The sequence below is a fragment of the Pleurodeles waltl genome, chromosome 11, assembly GCF_031143425.1.
Source record: "Pleurodeles waltl isolate 20211129_DDA chromosome 11, aPleWal1.hap1.20221129, whole genome shotgun sequence".
Classification (NCBI taxonomy): domain Eukaryota; kingdom Metazoa; phylum Chordata; class Amphibia; order Caudata; family Salamandridae; genus Pleurodeles; species Pleurodeles waltl.
The window spans coordinates 735,705,853-735,728,943 of record NC_090450.1 but is presented as its reverse complement, the minus strand read 5'-3'; the positions used below and the strand labels follow the sequence as shown (position 1 = coordinate 735,728,943).

Below are 23,091 nucleotides of genomic sequence, written 5' to 3'. Positions count from 1 at the left end.
AGTTAAAGAGTTGATTTACCCCTCGTTATTTTTTTTAAATGTAAAGCGGCTATTCATGATGTAGCACATGTCAGTCTCTGCGCCATTACGTAACATATTTGAGACTGCTCTTTGTGGGTCTCATGACCTTTGAAGACATCTCAGTCATTCTGATTTCCAAGCAGACTGTAATTGTTGTCTTTGTTACACATCTGAGCTCGAAAGTCAAAAAGTGCCCCCGTTCCCTATGCTGTATTCAAAGAAGGGTGCACTCAGGGGAGGCATAGGTGTCAATTAAGTTTGCCAAGAGTAACAGCTGACATCTGTGATTGTTTGTTGAACCTCTGGTACAGCTCATGCTATCCTGGTCTTAAGTGTCATGAAGGTAGCAGCAGAAATAAAAAGAAAAACAAGCTTTAAAAATCATGTCACATTCTATAGTTTGTCCTGCTCCTGCTTCAATCAGCCCCCTCCGCGTGAAAATATGAGGACGTTGAGGCGCAAAGCATAGGAGAAACTGGAGTTGGAACTGGGGCTGAAGGGTGAGAGATGTCCTTTCAGTTACCCCTGGCATTTTGGTGAATTTATGCATGAGGGAAGGAAGACATAAAGAAGACCCAGAGCCTAGTATTTCCTTCAATCTCCTCTTAACTACTCTGAAGACCTGGCCATTGGCCACTGCATGCCTGACAGTACCCTGGCCAATGGAGATGTCTACCAGAATGACAGCTGGTTACAAGTTTATTTGGTTTTATGTGCTGGCGGCAAGCACATTGTCAATCTTTCGTGTAAGCAATTTCTGGGTGTTTTGTAAGACCAGAAAAGTTTGAATAAACTTCAAATATTGGGCACCAAGAGGCGATGTACGCTTGAAATGTTGCTTCCACCCGTGAAGGCTCTGGCGCATCCAAATGGCAGAAAAACTACTACATTTCAGTTGATTGATCCCCGCAGGACCTTCACAATTCTATCCCTACACCCCAACTATGCGCTGCTGCCTCTACCAGAGAATAAATCCACTGCCCTGGACTGACAGCCCCATCTTCAGGTACTTGAACAGTATACAGTACGTTCTGTATGTTTGCTACCACAAGGAGTACTGAGCTCACAACTCAATCTCCTGAAGTTAAGAAGGATTCTACCTCTCCTCCACATTGCATTAAATTTTCATTGGCTCTGATGCCCTTCCCAATAGACAGTCTGTACCAGAGTATCTAAATACAATACATCTAAAATCTCCAGTGAATATGAAATCAACCAGCAAAACTACCTCTTTAACTAAAAAACATATCATGCCAACTCTCAAAGCGCTTCACTGGTCACCAGTAGCACAAACAAGAAAATTCAAATGTCTTTGTTAGTCTTCAAAGCACAAGGGCCTCAGCTCAATCTACCTTCAGATATTGACACCACATTATGTACTCAATGAAACCCTTTTATTTTATAAAATTAAATGTAGCAAAGAATTTCATGATGCAAAAAATAATTTGTATAAACATAAACATTATAAACATAATACAGCCATATAAAAAATTGCAAATTATGTGTCACAGAAACTTAGAGTATTTGCATATATTGAATACATTTCGTTTCGTCATCATAATCCCATCCTTAGGAAGTGGTTTCATTCAAAAAGTCACCCCATATTTAAGATGTTTTCAAACCCTGAGATCAAGCCAAGTTAATCACATAAAAAGGGCAATGAAACCGGAGCCTTCACAATTATTTGAAGACGGGCATTTTCATAGAGGCCTCTTGTCTTTGATGCATCATTGTACGCACCTATTTTCTATGTGGGAACTAACCTAAATAATAAAGGCTTATTTCTTTGGCATATGATTCCTGTAGCAAGCCCTTGGGATGCACCAATGGACTGACAGCAGAGGGACTGTTTGCTGCGACCTTCACTAGCGCTGTGAAGTCACTTTTGAGACAGAGGCCAGTGCTATACAAAATCATTAGATAAATGAATACAATGTGAAGGGCATATACTGCAAAGATGCAAACTTTAGTTCCAACAGAGGTTTGAATCCCAGCAGAGGCATCTCATTCCTTCATCCTACTTACATTTATAAAATGTGTGTCATTGATCTGACTGCAGAAATCCGATGTAAAAAGTGATGCACAAAGCACAAGTTATCATGTATTTGTGCAATAAAGTAGCAAAGGTTTCAGTGGGACCTATGGCTACAACAGAAACAAAGTACACCCCAATAAAGATAAAGTCTCCTGTGAAATTAATCATATCAGGTAAGGTGGTTTAAAAAAAAAAAAAAAAATCTGTCACGTCTTCTAGAGTACTGATGAACATTCTGAATGGGTTTTGTTGATTAGACAAGACTAACGTAACAGCAGGGTCAAAACAAATATCAGGATACAAGATACACACGTTCTTTTGGAGTTACACGTCCATTTACCATACAAGAGACTTCCTGTCCAGAAATCAGCCCTAGTAACGCACAGACCGCTATGCATGATTCTAGGACCTATCAAATACTTAATATAGCACTTTTTAACAAACAAGTAATGTTGCTTTTTAACTAAAGTTTCTTTCAGCAGTTTTAAATCCTCAGATTGCATGATATCCCAAAAGGTCTCCTCCGTCTATATTTCACAACTACATGAAAATCTGACCTTGATTTAAGATTTTCAATCACTTCGTCTTCTTTTTTTCTTTTGAATGATCCCTTCTTCCTCCACCCTCTGCTGTCTCCTCACTCTGAGTATAGCCTACTTTGGCCCTCATTCTGACCTTGGCGGGCGGCGGAGGCCGCCCGCCAAAGTCCCGCCGTCAGGTTACCGTTCCGCGGTCGAAAGACCGCGGCGGTAATTCTGACTTTCCCGCTGGGCTGGCGGGCGGTCGCCTTCAGGCCGCCCGCCAGCCCAGCGGGAAAGAGGCTTCCACGATGAAGCCGGCTCGGAATCGAGCCGGCGGAGTGGAAGCTGTGCGACGGGTGCAGTTGCACCCGTCGCGTATTTCACTGTCTGCGCAGCAGACAGTGAAATACATTTAGGGGCCCTCTTATGGGGGCCCCTGCAATGCCCATGCCAGTGGCATGGGCACTGCAGGGGCCCCCAGGGGCCCCGCGACCCCCCCTACCGCCATCCGGTTCCCGGCGGTCGGACCGCCGGGATCTGGATGGCGGTAGGGGGGGTCGGAATCCCCTCGGCGGCGCAGCAAGCTGCGCCGCCTTGGAGGATTCAATGGGGCGGCGGTACACTGGCGGGAGACCGCCAGTGGTGCCGGTCCGACCGCGGCTTTACCGCCGCGGTCGGAATCCCCATTGGAGCACCGCCGGCCTGTCGGCGGTGCTCCCGCGGTCCTCCGCCCTGGCGGTCTTTGACCGCCAGGGTCAGAATGACCGCCTTTATTTTGCATGCCTGTAACATTAATCTCCTTTATTATATTTCTGCGAATTTACTCCACTTAACTTCATCACAAAGTCCCCTTCTTTGGAACCACACCCCATGAGACCTAACAATGCCTAAATCCCCCTTTGCCTATTCATCCCGCCTTCCATTTGCATCAACTCACTCTACCCTGCTAATGATCATGCCTAACTCTTAGTAATCTAATCTGCCACAAGTAAAAAGTAAATGCATAGAAATATTTTCTTGGGTGTACAAGTCTAATCCCCGTTTACCAACAATAATCAATAGCTACTAGAATAATACCTAATCATGGGTACAACATAAAGGCCCTCATTACAACCCTAGCGGTTGGTGGAGAAGTGGCGGTAATACCGCCAACAGGACGGCGGTAAAAAAAATGACATTACAAGCATGGCGGTTACCGCCATGCCAAACCGCCACTTCTTCACTCCGACCGCCACGGTGGTAACGACCGCTGGGCTGGAGACTTCGGTCTCCAACCCATCGGCCATCACTACACTGCCGGCGGTATCACGACCCCACATACCGCCATGGATTTCGTGGGGTTTTGTACCGCCACGCAATCCATGGCGGTAGGCACTATCAGTGCCAGGGAATTTCTTCCCTGGCACTGATAGGGGTCTCACCCCCCCCACACAGAATCCCTCTCCCCCCCCCCCACAATGACATACACAACCCCCACCCCCCTACATGCACACTCACACACCAACTATACAAACACGCTGACATACACACACACATACACACAGACTTACACACAGACATATACGCACACATTTCCCAGACACACAACACACCTCCCCATGCAGACACGCACTCAGACACCCCCTCTACACACACACACCCCCTCATGCATGCACACAACACACAACACCCCTCCACCCCCCTCCCCTAACGGACGATCACCTTACCTGTTCCAGTGATCCTTCGGGAGGGAACGGGATCCATGGGGGCTGCTCTGCCACCAGCACTCCGTCACCAGCACACCGCCACACCAAATCATGGGTTGTGATTCGGTGGGCGGTGTTCTGGTGACGTGGCGGTGGAGGTGGAGCAGCCTCCACTTCACCGCCGACCGCCAGTATGGCTGCTGGCGGCTCTCCATCCAAAAAAGGGCGAAGGGCTGCCAGCAGTCATGATACGCTGTGCGGAAAACCGCCTGCACTGGCGGTCTTCAGCACGGCGGTACCTCGGCGGTCTTGTAAAAAGACCGCTGAGGTCGAAATGAGAGCCAAAGTGCTTCAACACCTCATTAGTGAGAACACCAGCTTTAAATCCAATTACATTACAATATTGTTTAGGCATTTGCTTTGTATATTTGAGGATATTCTTGTTGCACAAAATCAGTCACTTCTGCCCCAAAACCAATATCAGTGTCTTTATGAAAAAATAATATATTAGGGCTTTCCACAGTACTAGTACGAAATGTGTCCAATTTAAACCAGACCTCACTTACATCACGGATGTTTCTGCTGGTACCTGGAAACCCTGCATTTGCTAATTAGTAACTTAGCAGTCTGCCAGCATCAGTAATTGAATTCTCAGACAAAATGGGTGTCGAGTAGGAATGGGCAATATGGCAAGTTTTTTGAAGTGCACAGCTTTTGGGCTCTGCAAAGAATGTGCAATTTGGACTTCACCCAATGGAGTGAAGTAGCCCCACAGAAAAAAAGTTTTTACATGAGAATTGTTTTCCAATAATGTTAATATGTAGACGTAGCCATAGTGAAAAAAGAGTTGGAAAACTGTCTAATTAATATTTTTTACTGACTTCCCTACCACATCTAAAACATGCTTTTAGCAGTTCTTTTATTCTGATTTTATTCATGAATGTTTTTGCAAACTTCGTGAAGTTCACAGAATTGCCAAAGTTACAAAAGTACATTCAAAAGGCAATGGCAAAGCCAATAGGTCTCACCTTTGAAAGGTGGTAGCTGAACAATTGACTTTGTCAAGCCTTGTTGATGATGCTAAATAGAGTTTGCAGGAAAAAAATCAGCATTAGCCAAAATCCATCCCGAGGCAGGGTGATGTATACAAGAAAACACATTGACTTCCTTGGAGTGCTAAAAGCAAAAGAAATGAAATCACGAATTTAAGAATTGGAAGCATGCAAGTCATCCAATCAAAAGAATGACAAGGAACTATGCTCCAGGAGAGGGACAAACACAAGAAGATGAAGTAAATCCGTTGTACAATAAGCAAGCAAGTGAGAATGACAAGAAAGCCCAACAGTGATAAGGAATGGGCTGACCTAAGACCAACTGTAAGTACTGGAATTGTAAACAATAGGTTTTTGACAACAAACAGCTAAATCTGTCTCTATGCAAGACCTAAAATGTAGAAGTGGGCTAGATTTCATAACTTCCCATACCCCTAATCTGCAACTACATTATCCATTATGGTTCAGTCTAAGCAGACATGTGAATGTCAACATCTTCTTTTCCTATTTGGAAAATGGTCAAACTCACCAATAAAAATATGATTCTATAAATGACTATGGGGGTCATTATGACACTGGCTGTCAACGGTAATATGGAGGAAAGTACTGCCAACAGGCTGGCGGTACTTTCCTCCATATTATGACATTGGTGGTTTGGCTGAAGCCAAACGGCCAATGTACCACACCGACCGCCACAGCGGTAACGGCTGTCGAGCTGGAGACATCAATCTCCAGCCCGGCAGCTGTCACTTGCCTGGCTGCGGTATTATGACATCGTCTACCACCATGGTTTTCGTGGTTCCTTGCCACCACGAAAACTATGGCGGTAGGCACTATCAGTGACAGGGAATCCCTTCCCTGTCACTGATAGGGGTCTCACCCACCCCCCACCTGTCCATAGGTTCCCCCCACCCCCTGTCCTCTCCAGACCCCCATTCATACACACCCCTCCGTTCACACACGCATATACACAGCCATTCCCACATTCATCCATGCATGCATACATCCATTCACACACACATCCACACACACTTACACACATACATGCAGACACACATTCACACTACTTAACATACACACACTCACACCCCCAAACATGCACACACATACAACACGCAACACACACCCGCATGCACGCACAGACATACACACACACACCCACACACAACACCCCTCTCCCCTGTCGGAGCACCCACTTACCTGTATCCAGTGGGCCCTCCAGCAGGAGACGGGACGGAGCGCTGCTGCCAGCAGCAGCATCTGATAGTAGAACACCGCCAGGCCGTATTAATTCTCATAATATGGCCGGCGGCGGTGTACTGGCGTGGCTCTGCTGCTGGCAGCAGCGCCACCTTACCGCCATCCGCCGGCATGGCCACAGCCAGATTTCCGCCATCCTTCTGGCAGAAATACGTCTGTGGTCATAATTTGGCAGACGGCTGGTAGCCACGGTGATGTTCTTTTGGTGGCCATCGCCGCGTGGTAGGCGTTTTTTACCACCAATGTTATAATGAGGGTCTATGTTTTGTAAATTAACTGTTTATCAGCAGTCTCAAGCCTTTGCCGTTTTCTCCACCAGGGTCTGGTTGACATCGATTGCACCTTAGTCAATCAACTTTGCACTGTGTTTTTCACTGACTGGAGCAAAAACAAAAGGTTCCCCCAAACTTCATTTTTGCATTAATTAGACTATGCAACTGTTATTTTCACACCTTTTTGGTGCAAATGATAATGTAAATTGTACTGGCCCTGTAGGCTGGTGCAGTCTGTGTAAAGCTGCCCCAAGCTGTGTTGTTGATGGTCTCTGGTGCCCCTGTTCTTGAGCTCTAATGTGTGCTATTCAAGAGTTGAAAAGCAAGAAGTTGAGGCAGGGAGAGTACAGTTATTCACCTTTCTCTTATACTTAGGGGGAATTGTAATAAAAGTTGGAGCTGCATTTTCCTGTTCTAGCTAACAGCCTCTCCATCTTACACCCTGTGCAGACTGACACCAACATACAAAGCCAGATGACTGCGGAGGCAGCCGCTCTGAGGCAACTTCAGGCTGTGGTGGTGGAGCAAGCAGCAGATGTGGTGAGTGTGTAACAATGTGCTAGCTGCAGGCAGAGTGGGCTGGCATGATCACCTACCCCCACAGCACCGCTATGTTCTCTTCTCATATGTGTCACATGCTGGCATTTTTTTCTTTATGAAACATAGAGTATTGTGTTTCTATTCATGCTATACTCACCTCATATCAAGCTCAATGTTAATGCCGGTCAATGTACTGGGCCAGCTGTAATCCTTCTCATTATACCACCCCCTCTATGTATATAACCAGCAGTGGCACTGATCACCATTCTACCCTATCTAAGCTTCCGTACAGCTCTAACCCTGCTTGTCACTCTACTGTATCCATACCTAGAACCATTTCTAACCCTCGTCATCATTCTAGCCTATCCATGCCAATAGCCAATGCTAACCATGCTCATTATACCACCCCCTCTATGTATATAACCAGCAGTTGCACTTCTCACCATTCTACCCTATCTATGCCTATACACACTTCTAACTCTGCCTGTAATTTAACCCTATACATGCCTATTCCCAGTTCTAATACTGGCCATCAGTATACCCTATCAATGCCAATAACCAGATCTAACTCACTTCGCCATATTATCCTATCCTATCCATGCCCATGTAACCATTTTTTTTAAATAACCAATTTTATTGCTTTTAATATGCGTGAAAACGCAGCAGAAAAATAGAAGACAGATACTTACATACCAGTGAGTACATGATAACCCTGTTGTGTAAAGCAAATCAATATCGTCCGCAGTCGGCCATCCTCCCCTACAGACCATGATAACATAGTTCACAAAGGCAGCCCCCTGTATGCCTGCCACCTCCCCCAGATTTTCTCATATTTGTGGGGGCGGCCTGTGCTTTGTAGATTGGCTTTTCTAATTGAGAGCACCAGGCCAGTCTAAATCGCCACTTCGAGAGTGACGGTACCTTTGGGACCCTCCCGAGCTGTGCAGTGTTACTCTTGGCCACCAGGCATGAATATTCGGTCAGCCCTCAGCCCCCCAAACTCCTCCAGAAGGCCCAGCAGTGCCACCCTCACACTCAATTATATGGGACAGCGAAGAACCACTGACATATCCTGCTCCATCCCCACCCAAAAGGGTCGTATCTCCAGACACTCCCATGCCACTTGCAACATGTGCATTCCCAGCTGACCACATCTAATACAGGCAGGGGAGGGTCCCCGGGTGAATATTTCGGAGTCTCCTTGGGGACAGATACGACATATGGAAGTACTTTATCTGAATCATTCTTAACCTGGCGGAAATGGCCAGCTCCCTTGGTGCTAGGTAGGCCTCCCTCCAGACATCCTCATCCAGCTCCCCCTACCCAAGCCTGCTACCTGACCGCAACCAGGCAAGGCTAACAGGTGCGTTAGTAAGGGAGGATCGATAGATCTGGGTAATAGCACCCCCTCTCCAAATGCCCAGAGAGCAGCTTCGCCTCAAGAGGCCTGGGATCTGGGAGAGAGAGACTGGACGAAAGGTGGGTCCGCAAGACGTGGTGCATCTGAAGGGAGCGGAAAAACTGGGAGCTGGATAGGGCATGATGCTCAGTCAGCTGCTGAAAGGACATCAAGCTATCCCCAATGCAGACATCCCCCAAGTATGTAATTCCAATGGCATCCCAAGGTCAAAAACCCTCCAATCAGGATACCTGCTGCAACCATGTTCCCTGCCACAAACCCGTCAGCTTGGTAAGGCATGGGTCTCAGCCCGTCAACCGCACCACCACCCACGTGCAGTCCAGGGCCCCCGCGGGACCGGATCATCATACAAGGAAGCCAATGTAACCGAGCTCCAAGCAGTAGGCCGGGTCGTCCTATCCCCCAGTAAACCACTCATTGATCGGGATCAACTAAGCCACTAAGTAATAGATGTGGAGGTCTGGCACGCCCATTCCACCCTTGTAGGGTGATTTCCGCATGGAGCAAAAGGCCACTCAGTGGTGCCCTCCCCCCAATGTAAAGGAGGTGAGCTTGGAGGTGAGGGATCAGAACCAGGCCCGGGGCACCAAGTAGGGAAAGTTTGTCAGGACGTACAAGTAGCGGGGGAGGAAGATCATTTTTTAAAATGGCGTTTTGACCCAATGGGTTCAGGGGTAATCGACCCCAGCGTGCCAAATCCTCCCTCAGTTCGCGGGATAGGGGCTGGAAATTCAGCTGCCATGGCAGATCTGGGAGCGGGGAGAAGTGAATCCCCAAGTATTTGAAGGCGCTGCGCCTTACTGGGATGTCCAGGCACCAGTTTGCTCCCCCCATGGGGCCCACACCTCCACCAGCAGCGGCCTCCTGGGGTTTAAGCATAGCCCAGAGGCCTCACCATACAATTTCAGGAGCTCAAGGCAGCAAGAGCCAGTGCACCAGGGCCTTCCCAGGAACACCAAGACATCATCCGCGTATAAGGACACCCTATATTCGTGGCTAGTCCCCCACCTCCATCCGTCGATCAGTGGGTCCCCACGGAGGAAGCAGGCCAGAGGTGCGATTGCTAGGGCAAACAGTAGTGGGGTAGGTGGCATCCCTGACATGTCCCCTGTCTGTTCGGAAAGGGATCTGAAAGGATGCCATTTACCCGCACCTGTGCTGATGGGCTATGATACAGCAGATGGAATTTTCGGCTGAAGCCCATCTGCATGAGGACCCCCTCCAAGATGTTTCAAGCCAGGGTGTTGAAGGCCTTGCGAAAGTACATCAGGAGGAGTTCCAGCTCATCACCCAACAGCACCACCTGAGCTGAGCGAAGACACTGATGCATGCTCCTTCCTGGCATGAAGCTAGATTGATTGGGATGCACCAGGTGGGGCAGTGTACGTACCAGCTAGGTCGCCAGGACCTTCGCAAATATCTTAATGTCCATATTGATTAGCAAGATGAGCCAGCAGGACAAACATTGGTCCCAGGGCAGGTCTTCCTTGGGTATGACCATAATTGTGGCACAATCCTGACCTGGGGCGAAGGAGCCGCGACAGGGCACCTCCTCATATGCATTGACCAGGGGAGATATTAGTTGCAATCAAATTGCCTGTAGTATTCGACTGGAGATCCGTGAGGCCCTGCGGTTTTCCCAGATTGTAGTGCAGAGATGGCTTCCCCCACCTCTTCCTCTGACAGAGGTATGTCCAGATCTGCCGCCAAGGATGACGGGAGAGAGGGTAGTGGAATGTCACCCAAGATAGGGTTTTCCTGTTCCGCCGTGGGCTGAGGGACTCTGGCGTGCAGGGACTCATAGTAGGAGGCAAAAGTACAGTCAAATACCAGCAGGTCCTCATGCGCTATGCCCACCTGATCCTGATAAGGGGTACCACTCGGGCCGAGACATCACTGTTTGCCAGCCAATAAAGCAGTTTTCCAGTTTTGTCGCCAAGCTCATAGACTCTTTGGGTCAAGGCCTGCCAAAGCTGTCGAGTCTCCGAAAGGGACACATGCCTGAACTCTGCATGTCGAAGCTCCAACTGCCGCCTCAAATCCTCCCCCCACCAGGTCATCCGGTGCGACGCTCCAGCTCTGCTATATCGACTTCCAGCTCGGCGATCCACTGGGCCATCTGGGACTCTCAGTGTCTGACAAACCCCTTAATACTACCTCTCAGGGTAGGTTTTCTCGCAGCCCAAAGGGTCCCAGCCGAGGCCACCGAGCCCTGGTTCTCTCGGAAGTAGTACAAAAGTTCTTGGTGAATGAATTGGACGCATTCAGGGTCTTTCAAATACCAGGCGCTAAAGCTCAACATGGGTCACATATTCTGCGCTAGGGTGCCCCAACTCTAGAGGACGGCGCGTGATCCGAGATACCGCAGGCCTGGATGTGCACCGAAGTCAAGGCCAGGAGATCCGCCGCCAGGAACCATATTAGATTTATCCGAGCTTCTGTGTGGTGGACCTCCGACCGGTGGGTGAACGCTGTCGTCTGCGGGTGCAAGGCCGGCCATGCGTCGCACAAGCCCAAGGAGTCGGCCCAGTTCACCAGGCACAAAGAGTCCGTGTAACACCCCGCACGTCGAACAACACAAGTGTCTCAGATCTGGTCCAGGGCTGCGTTAAAGTCCCCTCCCAGAATAGTAGTTCCCTGCGATAGGGAAAGGAGCAGAGTGCGCACCCCTGCCTGGGTGGGCCAAAGGAGCTGCAGAGGAAGATAGCATGAGACGAAGTTGACCTGTTTGCCTGCCAGGCGGCCCTCCATTCCAACATATCTCCCATGGGGGTCGGTATGGACCCTATCCACCTGCATGTGTAATGTCTTATGAAGCATAAAGGCCACCCCCCTGGAGGCCCTAGAGAAACCAGAGTGGTACACCCAATCGTAACCAAAGCGCTTGAGAAAAAAACACTGGGTTCCCACCAAGTGGGTTTCCTGTAAGAGAACGACTGCCGGACGATATCTCTTTATGTAACGTAGGACCATAGCTCTCTTGATGCGGTCTAACAGACTGTTCACATTCCAGGAGAGTATTGTGGACATTGTACGGGTAAGGGTAATGACATTGAATGCAACTCCAGTCCACCATCGGGGCCGAGCTGCCAAGAACCAGAGCTGCTGTAGACATTCCGGAGTAATGGGTAAGCCTGCATGCAACTCACTGTGCCCGGGTCTATGCTGAAAAGAACAAAATTAGTATGTAAGCAACAACACATTGCAATTCCCCACCATCCCCCAACACCGCCCACCCCATACTTTTACCCCTGAAGCATCTTTCTCCCCTGCCTAACAGTTTTGCAACCTAGCAAAGTACAACAACAACATTTTGGAGGATCCTCAGGATGTAACAGTGCCATGTTCACGGATCTGCAACATGACCATCACTATGAAGACAAAGTAAGACCATTCCAGTCCCTCAAGCTACTGCCAATCCCCAGCCCAGGGGCCAGCCTCAGGCAAGTGCTCCAAACTAAGTCTAAGATTCTGGGCCTCTTCCCCCTCCAGCCCCAGTCACCCCGAGGGAGTTGGAACATCCTCGGCTGATGCAAACAGGGCCAGGGTGGCCGTAAGGGCAGCGCCCAATGCCACGACTGCTGGCAGACCGGGTAACAGAGAGGTCCGCGGCCTGCTTTTCTGCTCCCCTGCCACCACATGCGACCTACAGGAGCAGGATTGTTTCCTCCACACACGGGCCAGGAAGGGGGCTCCACCCAGGATTCCAGTTCCTTCCTCTGGTCCTCCTTCCCATGCTGGGGGCCTCAGGACAAGTCTCTCAGCCACCCACTCCCAGGCCTGCTTCGGTGAGTCGAAGAAGAACATGTTGGACTGGAAAAAAACTTTTAGGTGGGTGGGAAAAAGCAGCATATAACGCAAGTTCAGCGCTCGCAGTTTCTGTTTGACCGCTTCAAAGGACCTGCGCTTTGCTGGAGTAGTCCCGAAAGACCCGGATTTTGGAGTTCTGATAACGGAGGTCTGATTGATTCCTGGCTTTGCGCAGAATTGCATTGCTGTCTCTGAAGTTCAGGATCCTCAGGATTATTGGTTGAGGTGGCACGCCCACTGGCGGGTGCGGTGACAGCGATCAGTGCGCCTGTTCTATGATAAAGGCGGGGGACAATTTCTCTGCATGCATCCAGGTACAAAACCAAGCCTCAAGCGCCGCAGCCAGATCTGGAACGTCTAAAGTCTCCGCCAGGCTCACCAAGCGCAGGTGATTGTGCCGGGCCTGGTTCCCAGCGTCCTCTGACCACTCGTGCAGCTCCGCCACTGAGGAGGTAAGTCTCAAAAGCTGGCGCTTGAGGTCAGCCACCTTGTCTTCGATTGTAGAGATGCGTTTCTCCGCTTAGGAGACTTCAGGTCCTGCCAGATGAGGGAAAGGTCAACGTGGAGTTCGTCGACCTTTTGCTCTACAACTTCTTGGGGGTCCAGGATTGCTTTAAGGATGATGCCAAGATCTGGTTGCAGTGCCGCGGGCTCCGGGGAGGGACCAGCCGCTTCATTCGCACCATCCGACACAGGGGTGGGGACTGTGTACTGGTCCACTGTAATCTGGGGCTGGGGGGGTGGCGCCGGCTTAAGCCTGCCCAAGGCTCGCCATCTGGCCCCGTAGGGCCATGGGTATCGAAAGCCACAGGCCCGGTGGTGACCCCACCATCTGCTGGAGGAGGCCTCAATACCACAGGCCTCCATCGGTCCCCCACTCCACCACGCCACCTCTGCCTCAGCAGGTCTATGTGGTCCCACTTCACAAAAGAGGCACCCAGGGGTCCAGGTCCATGGGCCATGAATCGGGGGGAGGAGGCAGAAGACAGGCCACTCCTCACAGAGGGTAGGATCCTGGAGCCTCCCCCCTACATCCCTAACCAGTTACCATACACAACACTGCCTCCAACTCCGCCGGCGGGCCCGACCGTCTCACAGCCAAGGGCCTCAGTTCATAAGGCCTGGGGGTTCTCCCGCATCTTGCGTGCTGCTCTGGGAGGGGGGCCTCCTCCAAGTCACCAGCCTCCCCCCACTTTCTTCTCCTCCTCTGCTGCGATCACGGGGAGCGCTTCCTCCTTCATGCCTGTGTTGGTCACCCCCCCTCTCATTCAGTACTCTTCCGCTGCTGTGGCCTCTTTCAGCCCTCCTCGCGCGCCTCATGCCTAGCGTCTGCTGGGGCCTAGAGCAGGTCAGGCGGCACCCGCCATCACTAGTTCAGACAGGCCGGGCATGCGCTGCACCTCTTCGCCTGGCAGTTCACCACTGCGGCCGGGTCCGGAGCTCCCCTCCGGGCAGCCGCCTCTCTGTCTCAGGCCAGAAAGGGGGACCTGGATGCCTCTGACTCAGTCCCAGATCACTGTTTGAGCCGCCAAGGCCCTAGCGTGCCCTACGCGGTGCCTGCCATTTTAAAGTAAGGCGGGCCCACAGCAGGCGCGACCCCCGTATCACTGGGAGCCTCCCCTCCGCCCCTCGGCTTTTGTCTTCTCTGCCGTGGCCCCCAAGACCTTCAGTGGGGCCAGGGGGTCAGGTAGCATGAAGCTGGATGGCTGGCAGGCAGCAGAACTCTACTGAACCGCAGCCGCCATGCTTGCCGGCTTGGCCATGCACATGTAACCAGTTTTAACTCTGTTTTTCATTCTACCCTACCTATATCTGTGATAAGCTCTAACCACGCCCATCATTCTACCTTATCCATGCCAATAACTGGCTCTAACCCTGCTCATCATTCTACTCTGTTTGTGCCTATAACGAGTCCTAACCTGCTTATCATTCTCTTAATCCATACCTATAACCAGCCGTATTCCTGCTTATCATTCTACCTTATTCATACCTATAACCATATCTTATCTAGTTCATTATTCTACCCTGTCCATAAGCCTGTTCATTATACTTCCCTCTCCATACCTATAAGCAGCTGTAGCACTGTTCATCATTCTACCCTATCCATCCCAATAAACAGTTCTAACCCTGGTCATCATTCTACCCTATCTATACCAACAGCCAGTTCTAACTCTGTTTGCCATTCTACCATATCCATATCTATAATCAGATGTAACCATGCTCATCAATCTACCTTATCCATGCCTATAACCAGCTTCAACCATGCTCATGATGCTAATGTATCCAGGTCTAGGACCAGCTCCAACTCCTCTGGTCATTCTACCTTATCCATGCCTATAACATGCCTATAACCGGCTCTTATACTGCTCATTATTCTACGCTATCCATAGTTGTCATTGGATCCATCACTGTTTGTCATTCTTCCTTAACCTTACCTATAACCAGCTGTATCACTGTGCCTCATTCTACCCTATACATGGCTATAACCATCTCTAACCCTGCTTCATGATATGATCAGCTCTAACCAGCTCATCATTCTGCCCTATCTATGCCATGGTCAGCTGTAACTCACTCATCATTCTAACCTATCTATGCCTATAACCAGTTCTAACCCTGCCCATCATCCTGTCTGATCCATGACATAATCAGCTCTAACCCGCTCATCACTCTAACCTATCTATGCCAATAATCAGCTTTAATCCTGGCCATCATTCTGTCCGATCACGTCCGATAACCAGTTCTAATTCTTCCCATCATTCTGTCCAGTCCATGACATGACCAGCTCTAGCCTGCTCATCATTCTGCCCTATCTATGCCATGGTCAGCTGCAACCCACTATCTAGGCCTATAACCAGTTCTAACCCTGCCCATCATTCTGTCTGATCCATGACATGCTCTGCTCTAACCCGCTCATCATTCTGCCCTATCCATGCACTTATCAGCTTTAACCCGCTCATCATTCTGCTATATTCATGCCCATGATTTAATACAACCTTGCTCATTATTTTGCCCTATCCATGTCATCAGCAGCTCTAACTCTGTTAACACAGCCCTGGTCATCCCTATAACCAGCTCTAATTCTGATCATCATTCTACGTTTCGATGCCCAATATTGGACTGGCATTTCAGGCAACCTGACAGTCTGGTACTTCCAAACGGGCCAGCTTGAAAGGACCTGTGTGGGGCCGTTTGAGTCCAGTGGACTTTGACAGGACCAAAACACAGTACACGGGCCAGTCCAACACTACCTACGAATATAATCAGCTGTAACCCTGCGCGTTGTTCTGCTTATTTAATGTCCATAATAATCATGTCCACCTCTGCTCATCCTTTTGCCCAACCAGTGCCCATTGTGAGTTCCTACACGTATCATACTTCTTTTCCATCAGCACCCACAATGTGCTCCATCCTGGTCATTATTCATCCAGATCATTTGGTATCGCCAACTCTTCCCATTTTTCAGTGGCCAAAATCAGTTACAGCTCTGTGTATCTTCCTACCCAACTAATACCCTTAACCAATGGAAGGATTGCTCGCAGTCTACCACATTAACACCAATATTTAGCCTCAAACCCCCCATTATTAGTCTTTCTCTTCAAGACCTATAATAGGCATCCACCTTGTTTCTCATTATTTCCACTCAGTGCCATGGACATTAATTCACCGAAGTGCCAGGGGTAGCGAAAGTGACATCACACGCCCCTTGACCTCCACTTTTCACTCACACACACACATACTTACACATAGACACCAATTCACACTTACATACACTCGCTCTCGCATAAACACACTCTCACCCCCAAGTACGCTCACAACATACATTTAAAATTATTTTTTAGTTACCTCAGCTGCCATGGAAGGGTATATTCCAGTGTTAGAAATGGGGTCTTTGGTTGATTGTCAGGTTACCCCCTGTTCAAGCAAGGACCCTCAATCTAGTCAGGGTAAAAGAGAATCACCCTCCGCTAACCCCTGCTTACCTCCTTGGTAGCTTGGCAGAGCAGTAGGCTTAACTTCAGAGTGCTAGGTGTAAAGTATCTGTACCAACACACACAGTAACTTAATGAAGACACTACAAAATGACACAACACAGGTTTAGAAAAATAGGAAATATTTATCTAAACAAAACAAGACCAAAACGACAAACATCCACCATACACAAGTCAAGCTATCAATTAAAAATCGAAAAGAGTCTTTAAGTAGTTTTAAAAACACACTAGCGCTGCTAGAGTGAAAATGTACCTGGTGCGCGTCAAAAATAACCCCGCACGGGCGGGTGTGTGTCAAAAATAACTCCGCACGGCGGTATGTGAGTCGAAAATCCAGCTGCACGATGATCTAAAAATCCCGCAGCGCAGGTTGTGATTTCCCAGCCTCCGTCAGCGATGCTGCACGTCATTTCTCCTGCTCCGTGCGTCGATTCTTCGGTCGCGTTTCCTGCTAGTGTCATTTCTCAGCTGCGGACCCGGCGTCGCGTAGTTTTTCTCAGCCGCAGATCTGATTCACGTCAATCTTTTCCCCACACGGCGCTCTGTGCGTGGATTTTCTTGTCTTTAGGCTGCCAGCTCTCCTTTCAGGGTCCCAGGAACTGGATGGGTACCACAGGGCAGAGCAAGAGTCTCTCCAGAGACTCCAGGTGCTGGCAGAGAGACGTCTTTGCTGTCCCTGAGCCTTCAAACAACAGGAGGCAAGCTCTAGATCAAGCCCTTGGAGATTTCTTCACAAGATGGAAGGCACACAAAGTCCAGTCTTTGCCCTCTTACTCAGGCAGAAGCAGCAACTGCAGGATAGCTCCACAAAGCACAGTCACAGGCAGGGCAGCTCTTCTTCCTCAGCTATTCAGCTCTTCTCCAGTCAGAGGTTCCTCTTGTTTCCAGAAGTGTTTCTAAAGTCTGTGTTTTTGGGTGCCCTTCTTATACCCAATTTTTCCTTTGAAGTAGGCCTACTTCAAAGTAAAGTCTCTTTGGAATGTGAAATCCTGCCTTGCCCAGGCCTAGACACTCACCAGGGGGTTGGAGACTGCATTGTGTGAGGGCAGGCATAGCCCTTTCAGGTGTGAATGACCACTCCTCCCCCCCCCTCCCCAGCACAGATGGCTCATCAGGATATGCAGGCTACACCCCAGCTCCCTTTGTGTCACTGTCTAGTGTGAGGTGCAACCAGCCCAACTGTCAAACTGACCCAGACAGGGAATCCACAAACAGGCAGTCACAGAAATGGTATAAGCAAGAAAATGCTCACTTTCTAAAAGTGGCATTTTCAAACACACAATCTTAAAATCAACTTTACTAAAAGATGTATTTTTAAATTGTGAGCTCAGAGACCCCAAACTCCACATGTCCATCTGCTCCCAAAGGGAATCTACACTTTAATCAGATTTAAAGGTAGCCCCCATGTTAACCTATGAGAGGGACAGGCCTTGCAACAGTGAAAAACGAATTTAGCAATATTTCACTGTCAGGACATATAAAACACATTACTATGGGGGTCATTACAACCCTGGCGGCCGGCGGTAAGTTGGCGGTAACACCGCCAACAGGGTGATGGCGTTCCACCAGCTATTATGACTGTGGCGCAATAGCCACGGCCATACCGCCGGCCCCTCCAACATACCGCCAGGCTTCCGCCTGGTGGTCATAATCCCCAGGGCAGCGGTGCAAGCACCGCTGCCCTGGGGATTATGAGTCCCTGACCGCCAGCCTGTGCATGGAAAGGCTGGCTGTAAGGGGGATTTGGGGTGCCCCTGGGGGCCCCTGCACTGCCCATGCACTTGGCATGGGCAGTGCAGGGGCCCCCAGGCATAGCCCCGTCGCGCATTTCACTGCCCGAATTTCGGGCAGTGAAATGTGCGATGGGTGCGACTGCACCCGCTGCACATCAGCATTGCCACCGGCTCTATTACGAGCCATCAGTAATGTTGATGTGACTTTTCCGCTGGCCCAGCGGAAAAGTCATAATAGGGAGCCAGGAATACCGCCTGCAATGGCGGTATTCTGGCTCCCGCAGCCTCGGCGGTCTTTTAGTAAGACCGCTGAGGTTGTAATGAGGCCCTATATGTCCTACCTTAACCATACACTGCACCCTGCCCTTAGGGCTACCTAGGGCCTATCTTAGGGGTGTCTTACATGTAAGAAAAAGGAAGGTTTAGGCCTGGCAAGTGGGTATACTTGCCAAGTCGAATTTACAGTTAAAACTTCCCACACAGACACTGCAGGGGCAGGTCTGAGACATGATTACAGAGATACTTATGTGGGTGGCACAACCAGTGCTGCAGGCCCACTAGTAGCATTTGATCTACAGGTCCTGGGCACCTCTAGTGCACTGTACTAGGGACTTACTAATAAATCAAATATGCCAATCATGGATAAACCAATCACATGCACATTTTGTAAAGGAGCACTTGCACTTTAGCACTGGTTAGCAGTGGTAAAGTGCCCAGAGTAACAAAAACAGTAAAATCAGGGTCCAGCACACATCAACAACCTGGGGAACAGAGGCAAAAAGTTAAGGGATACCACGCCAAGGATGAAAAGTCTAACATCCAGCTAATTGTACTCCATTTTTGTTCAACTAATAGTAAAAAATACATTATTATTCACAACTAATAGTAAAAAATACATTATTATTCCCTATCAGTGGAATAAAAAATTGGCAGAAGACAAAGAGAGTGGAGCCCCAACTGACGTCCATGAGGACGAGCTGCCACTGTCTTTCTGGCACTGAATTTGCCACCTCTGAGGCCAGAGGTCGCAAAGGCAGTGCCAGGGGTTGCAAAGGGCAAGCCAATGGTCGCAGCTGCGATCCCTGGCGACTCCTAAATGACGTCCATGATCAGTGCCCATAATCCTCTCAAGGGCTGCTCATTGCTCTGCCCCTTGAAAGCCTAAAATCAGCTTGAGTCTTTGCTCTACCCATGCTCAATTTCAACTCTGCTGATCATGCTGCCCAATCAAAACCTTAATCATCGCCACCCCTGTCCAACCTACATCAGCTGTACCAGGCTCCACACCAATGCCAGTTAAGGTCCAGAACTACATTCAACCAGTGCTCTATTGTTGCTGGTGTTTGCTGGTGGGCACCACCCGCACTTATTTTAAACACCAGCACTTGATTATAAGCTTACACCACGTGGTGGCACTCTCGGCCTATCCTTTTGGCACAAGTATTTAGCAATTCAGTGTATTACCAAATAATAACATTCTCACTTCCGGGCCATCCCTACAGCTTATGGTGACATTCATTAGTCATTAATAAGGCCCATATTTATACTTTTTTAGCGCCGCATTTGCGCAGCTTTTTGACGCAAAAGAGGCGCAAACTTACAAAAAACTTGTATTTTGTAAGTTTGCGTCGCTTTTGCGTCAAAAAATGTCGCAAATGCGGCGCTAAAAAAGTATAAATATGGGTGATGGCTAGTAAGTTATCCTAGCACTGCCGTTCAGCAGCAGGGCAGGAATGTGGGTTCTGTCGATGCAGTGAATTAAGTTCGGCCCTGGCAGTTGTATTTTGACAAATTAAGCACAGTACTCAACCCTGCTCACCATTCGCAGTTGTCAATATCCAATATTACCTTCAAAATGAATTGTGTTTCTGACCAATTAATGCCATATTTATCTCTGTCCAGGCCAATGACTGTCACGCCGAGGACCAAACTCAGCTCATCCTAGCTCATTATTCTTTCCAATAAATGCCCAGACTAACCTTTTCACCGTCCTTCTTGTATGTTGATAATCTGCTCCAACCTTCTTATTATTCTGCCCACTCACTTCACTACCCATGAGCTCTAACTTGTTTAGCATTCTGCCCTCTCATCTCCTAATAATGTCTGACTGACTTCATGATTCCGGTTAGTTCATGTCCACCTCGAGCTTGAACTCTTGGTGACGTTCTGCATCACTGTGGTCGAAATACGGCACAGCCATTCCCAAAGCTTCCTGACCTCCTTGGCTACCTCCCTGCCAGAACCAGGAATGACATAACCCCCTTTCATTGGCTGCCTCTGCTGACGGGAAGAAACTGCTTCATGCTGCGGGTTCAGCAGCCGAGCCTGGTGCCTGCTGAGCGCCACCTGTCTCCGCGCGTGAAAGATGAGCATCTGAACTGTGACATTTGCACATTCAGCGCTGCCTGTAATTGCCTCATGCCTGAATTCTAAATGCGAAAATAGCGTTTCTAAGTTTCCGAAGTAGCTGTCGGTGAGAAGGGTGGGAGTGCTTCTGGGCACCGGGGCCGCCTCCTCTTTGCTGTAAGTTTTGTTGCGGTGTATATTGCACAGCAGCATCGCCGGCTCCGTTGCTTCTTGGCTGTTGAACAGCATTCGGAGGGGGGTTACTTGTATTTACAATGCAATGGATGATAATGACGCTCTACAAGAACATCGTTGTCAATATACCGACTACCATAGTATCATCACACCTAATATATGTAGTTGAGTATATGTTTAATATACTGAACCCAACTTTGATGTACCTCGACAATATATACCACCAAGATCCGTATATTTGGAGTTACTTATAGTACACATACACTTGTATGTACTTACCTTGACAATATTGTAATATACAATACTTGGTTTACAACCTCGATGTTTCGGTGGGGGTGTAGCCGGCATAAACACCTCAGTGATGTGCGGTGTGTGTGTGCGTGTGTTGTTGGTAGTGGTGGGGAGGTGCTTGAATGCGTGGCGGTGGTTGGTCAGAATCGGTTCGGTGATGTTATAGTTAGAGATGCCCCGTGTGCTGCAAATAATTCAAGGTCAGGCTTACCTCGCCGCTTCTCCTATGTCTCCATGGTGCCTTCCCTTTTTTTACTTCCTTGACTTCATTTCTGTTCATCTATTTTCATCTAATCCCTTTCCTTTTCTCTCAGTCACTCTGCAAATTGTGTATTCTTCCTTGTTATCCCTTTCTTGGTCACATGATTCCTGCCCCTTATCCTTCTTGGATCCATCTCTCTAATTTGTTCTCCTGCCGTCCACTTTTTATCCTTTCTCCCTGCCTGCTTTATTTAGCAACTCTGGCTCCTGGTCAGCTGGAGTTCTTTCAAGGAAAGTAATGGCTAAAAACTAGTGTCCGAGAGGCACATGCCTCCTTGCCTTCTTTGGTGACCAAGAGCAGACGTGATCCAGCATTCCTTTAGATGTACTTACATTTCCTCCATCAAATCTCGTGCTTTTATGAAAATAGCCTATTGTTTTGATGCCCCGCTGAGATGCTAGTCCATGCACAGGCCTCAGCTCCGTGTTATTTTTATTTTCAAGCCCCGCAACATTGACTGGGGCAAAGCCCATTTAGGGGAGCAAACGTTGGGTTGGGCCGTGGTAGTGTAGGCTGACGTGTGTCTGTGGGGGGCGGGGTCCTACTTGGAGGACACTCACTACAGGGGAAGAAGACACCAGGGACCTAACCCAGGCAGTCCCTGCTGTCCCTGCAGAGCAAAAGGTTTTAAGGCATGAGCAAAGTGGGCAATTGCCCAGGACCCCTCCTTCCACGTTGCCTTTGGAAAAGTGAGCTTTCTCTCTGTCTTACATGTCTGTTTCTCCACCCCTTTTGGCAGCATGAGGCTTGAATGAGCAGAAGATGTGTAATGAAATGTTAAGTTGATCCAAACAAAGGCCCCTAAGTTATGTTTTGCCTAGAGCACTCAAAATCCTAAAGATGACACTGGGTTGACGGTGGAAAGTACAGAGATGACAGCCTTACACCCCAGATATGGCCCAGTGCAGGCCACGGCGGGGTTGTTGCACAGGGTCATGGGCACAGTCACTGTCAGTGGCCATTTCTTGCCGATGAAATAGCATAAATACCGAGCACCAAGTGGCGGATGCAGCTACATAATAACCAAACTGGCTTCCATTTCTTCAGCTTTCCGTGGACATGCCAGCTACACGGCACACTCAGTCCTGCAGTGCACAGAGCAAAGATGGAGGGAACAACGATATGCCACGAGGAGAAGAGCAACCACTCTCACGACTGCTTAAAGACAAATACTATAAAAATTTCAAAATGCAAAACTAATTCTCTGATGTCAGCAGTGGAGACATACGCTGAAGAGATCACAAACGAGGGTGAAAATTAAGTGTTCCAGGGCTGGGACAAACACGAGAAGAGTGAGGGAAGTCATCGAATCAGGAGGGATTTGGAAGGGCCAAGAAATGAAAAGAGGGCTGCTAAAACTTTCAGCAATGGGACCGCAAAACCGAGCATATGGCAAGGCAAGGGGTTTCTGGATTTGGAAAAATGTCACCTTTTAATTCAGCTATAATAGTAAGTTGTGGCTTGCTTAATGAGAAATCCCATCTGTCAGCAGTCTACCCATCCCCTGATAAGTGTTATTCACTCAATGAGTGCCTTTTCTCTCAACAAATGTCAGCCTTGTCAAAATGCCTGTACTTTTTCTGTAATTAATAAGCTCTTTGTTTGATAACTGCCTGCTTGTTGATGAGTGTCACTTTTTCTGAAGTCTCGCCTATAGAC

The 23,091-nt window shown here is 48.8% G+C and overlaps 1 protein-coding gene across 2 annotated transcripts in view; it reads left to right on the top strand.

Moving 5' to 3' along the window:
- Positions 1-23,091, top strand: part of PROM2 (prominin 2) — a 409,319-nt gene that overhangs the window by 350,534 nt on the left and 35,694 nt on the right. For both annotated transcript variants that reach the window (XM_069214431.1, XM_069214433.1), the window contains exon 17: positions 7,297-7,386. In XM_069214431.1, coding sequence (XP_069070532.1) covers positions 7,297-7,386 — 90 coding nt within the window. The remainder of the gene's footprint in view (positions 1-7,296; positions 7,387-23,091) is intronic.